We start from the raw sequence: 3,328 nt of genomic DNA on the forward strand, positions 1-3,328 counted from the left end.
TGGAAGGGGAATCTAGGATGTGGGGGCGAGGATCTGAGCCCTGGAACTAGCCTTACAGCCACAACTACTTAAAATCCACTGTGAGGGTGGTGTTGGGGTTTTGGTCAAGATCTGCTACACCTGCTTCACCCCCACATTCCCCAGGGATCCCCTGAACCATTCACTGCTCCAGCTGGGAGAACTGAGGCAGGCAAGAGAGGGTTTTGTCACTGTCTTTATAAATTTAAAACCCAAAAGGTGTTTGTAATCATTTGGAGCAGTAAGGAGCTCAAATATGCTCTCTACCCAGTGTCTCCCAGCATTACTAAGGGGGCAGAACTCTGTGATACTGGACACAAGCTCATCACCACATGATCTGTGTGAATTGTAGCCATATATAGCATCCCCAAGAGAGGCAAGGTGTCTCCCATCCTTAGAAAGACTCAGCTGGTCCAGGCTTCCCAAACTCAGACTCAGGTGGTCCGATCATCCTCATTTGGCTCCAATTGCAAGTGCAAACACCTCAATGTCCTTTGGTGTCACCCCATCAGGCTTCATTGGGGACATTTATAGCAGTGGGCTCGGCAGATCCACAGCCCTTCCACACTCTCCTGATTGTCATGAAAAGCAGATGTGGTCACAGCCAGTAGCAGCTGGATGGATTTGGGGTTCCACTCCTGCAGAAGGCACCCCACCCCCAAGAGGCCCTGTCTGTAATAAACACTGGCTGAGATGGTGCAGGGAGACGGGGCAGAGGAGAGTCAGCAGCAGCTCAGGGAGACACAGGCCTGGGATTCAAAACTGTGTCCATGGCACCTGGAGACTCGAGAGAGTGAGATCCCTGTAGGAGGCCCAGATGGCATTCCTGGCCAGCTCAGGTTGGGCCACACTTAGAGGGACATTTGAGCCACTACAGAGAGTTGTTTTACACAAGTAGGATCCAAAGCCGGACAAATAGCCACACCTGTCCTAGGGGATGGAAATCAGGAACAGGGATGTGCCCCCAAGGGGCTGTGTCCAGGAGCCCCTGAGCTGCTCACCTGTGCAGAGAGAAGGGTGAAGAGAGAAAGACTCCTGGACAGAGCACTATTGTCCCCAGACAGGAAGAGTTGGCTTCCTGAGCCCTTGCTGTGTGACATAACTCCCCCACACACCTCTGGTTCTCACCCAAATGTTGTATCAGATGTGACTTCTCCAATTGAGTGTCCCCAAACTCTGCATGTGTCCAGCCTCACAGACATCTTGGCATAACCTTTTCACAGTGGGATGAAGAGAAAGGTTGAGATTATAGATCCTGCCTTAATGATGGAGTCCCCTGTTTTTAAATTGTCACCTAGGCGTGTTTCTTGATTTGAGAGACAGAGGAAGCAGGGTGAGAGAGAGAGAAAGAGCAAGAGAGAGAGAGAGCAAGAGAGAGAGAGAGAGAGAGAGAGAGAGAGAGAGAGAGATTGATATAATGAAGAAACATTTGATTTGTTGTCTTCCATACAATCAAGCCTGCAACCTAATATGTGCCCCGACCAGAATCGGACCCGCAGGCTTGCTGGTGCACAGGATTGTGCTCCACCAACTGAGCCACTTGGTCAGAGCATGAGGGAGACTTTTGCTGACATCCTGGTGCACAGGAAGAAGTCACAAACAATCATAGTTCAGTGTGAACGCAATTTTGTTGTCTCAGCATCCCTGGAGGCAGAGAAACCTGCTTCCCCTGAGCCTCAGAAAGAGAGAACTTATCCCAGAAACAGGCCACAATGGGCACAGGCACATGAAACTAAACTCTCTCTTGGAGCAGTTTCCTGGGAGGAGAGGCTGGGGCACGCTGGACCTACTGACCCACCAGAACCCCTTAGCCCACCCAGGCCTCTGATCCAGGCCTAGACCCTGGGCTGAGCACAGGTGGGTTCAACCCCCTCCTTTCTTCTCTAAGATGCCCCTGGAGGGTTATGCAACCCTGAGGCCTGATTTAGGCCTGTGTAGACACAAGCAGGCTGAAAAGATATTAACAATGGAGAAACAAAATATGTAAGTATGGACAATAAGAAAAATATAACACATCCCTGGGTCTAAGGAAAAGAGTTTCCAACTGAAGAAGTGACAACAAGTGCTGCCCTGAGTTACACTTGGTCCCAGGCAGATAAGCAGTGACAGCCACAGGCAGAAAGAGCACAGGGAGGGTTTTAGTCTCACTTCCCCGTGACTCTGGAGCACCGTGTAAGTTTTACTGTTCCCATCCCATGTAGCACAGTAATAGTCGGCCTCATCCTCAGGCTGCAGCCCAGAGATGAGCAGGAGCCCTGCATTGGCCGAGGTGTCTTTGGATCCAGAGAAGCGGCTGGGGACCCCGGAGCCCTGATACTTGTCTGATTCTGATTTATATCTCAGCAGAAACCGGGGAGGGCTCCCTGGCTTCTGTTGGAACCAGCGAATGTGGTAGTCAGCAACACTGAAGCCACTGCTGAGGGTGCAGGTGAGTCTGGCTGTGGCTCCAGGAGATGCAGACGTGGAGGATGCCTGAGTCAGCACAGGCTGGGAGAGGGAACCTGCAGACACACAGACAGATGGGAGTGAACAGGAGGTCAGGGTGCAGGTGCTGTGGGTCTCTGGGGCCCGTCCCTACCTGTGCAGTGACAGAACAGCACGAGGAGCACGGGGGCCCAGGCCATGGTGAGCAGGCTGCTCCTCAGTCCACACAGCTGGGGCTGGGCTGCCCAGGCCTCTCTTATCCCCTCCCAGCTGGCTCCCTGGAGGAGGGGTTGCTCATGCAAATCAGTCCCCATTCCCTATCCTTTCCCCAGGTTCACCCACCCTTCCTGGAGGGCTCTGAGAAGGAGCCTGACACACTAGTTTCCCCCTGGGTAAAGCTGGAAGCAAGTAGTTCTGGGACCACATGGAGGGCCAAGTGCAGGGAAAGAGCCAGATCCAGAGGGGAGAGGCCCTTACCTGTCCTCACAGGAGTCAAAGTGTCCAGGGCTGAGAGCTCCTGTCACTGGAGTGCTGCCTAGCCAGGAGCTCCTGTTTGCAGAGATGGTCTCCTGGCGCCCTCTGCTGGTCTCCAGGCAACCCGCTCCTCTTTCAAGCTGATCCAACATCTTGCCTTCACCTGTTTCTTTGATTCCTGTTTCCGAAAGAGTCAATGGTTCAGGGAGCAAGAGTCATCCTTATAGGAGACGATGCAGGCACAGTCCTGGTGGGACCATCACGGATTCGGGCACATATGACTCCTGACCCAGGAGAGCCCGAGGACTGCTGGGGAGTGGGGTCACAGGAGGGGAACAGAGAACAGAATGGATATGGGACAGAGGGCCAGGCCAGCGCCCAAATCACTGCAACAGGAAGATCCTGGGAACCT

At 53.2% G+C, this 3,328-nt stretch overlaps 1 gene segment (V, D, J or C); it reads right to left on the reverse strand.

The window, feature by feature from the left end:
- LOC119003306 (immunoglobulin lambda variable 5-39-like) overlaps nucleotides 1-2,676 on the reverse strand; it is a gene marked incomplete at its 3' end in the record, with an annotated part of 12,621 nt that extends 9,945 nt beyond the window's left edge. Inside the window, 2 exon segments of the V gene segment in view lie at nucleotides 2,204-2,519; nucleotides 2,597-2,676. Coding sequence covers nucleotides 2,204-2,519; nucleotides 2,597-2,642 — 362 coding nt within the window.
- Nucleotides 2,677-3,328: the final 652 nt, after the last annotated feature.

The sequence above is a fragment of the Sturnira hondurensis genome, unplaced genomic scaffold (genome assembly GCF_014824575.4).
Source record: "Sturnira hondurensis isolate 20B ecotype Veracruz unplaced genomic scaffold, ASM1482457v3 Scaffold0018588, whole genome shotgun sequence".
NCBI lineage: Eukaryota > Metazoa > Chordata > Mammalia > Chiroptera > Phyllostomidae > Sturnira > Sturnira hondurensis.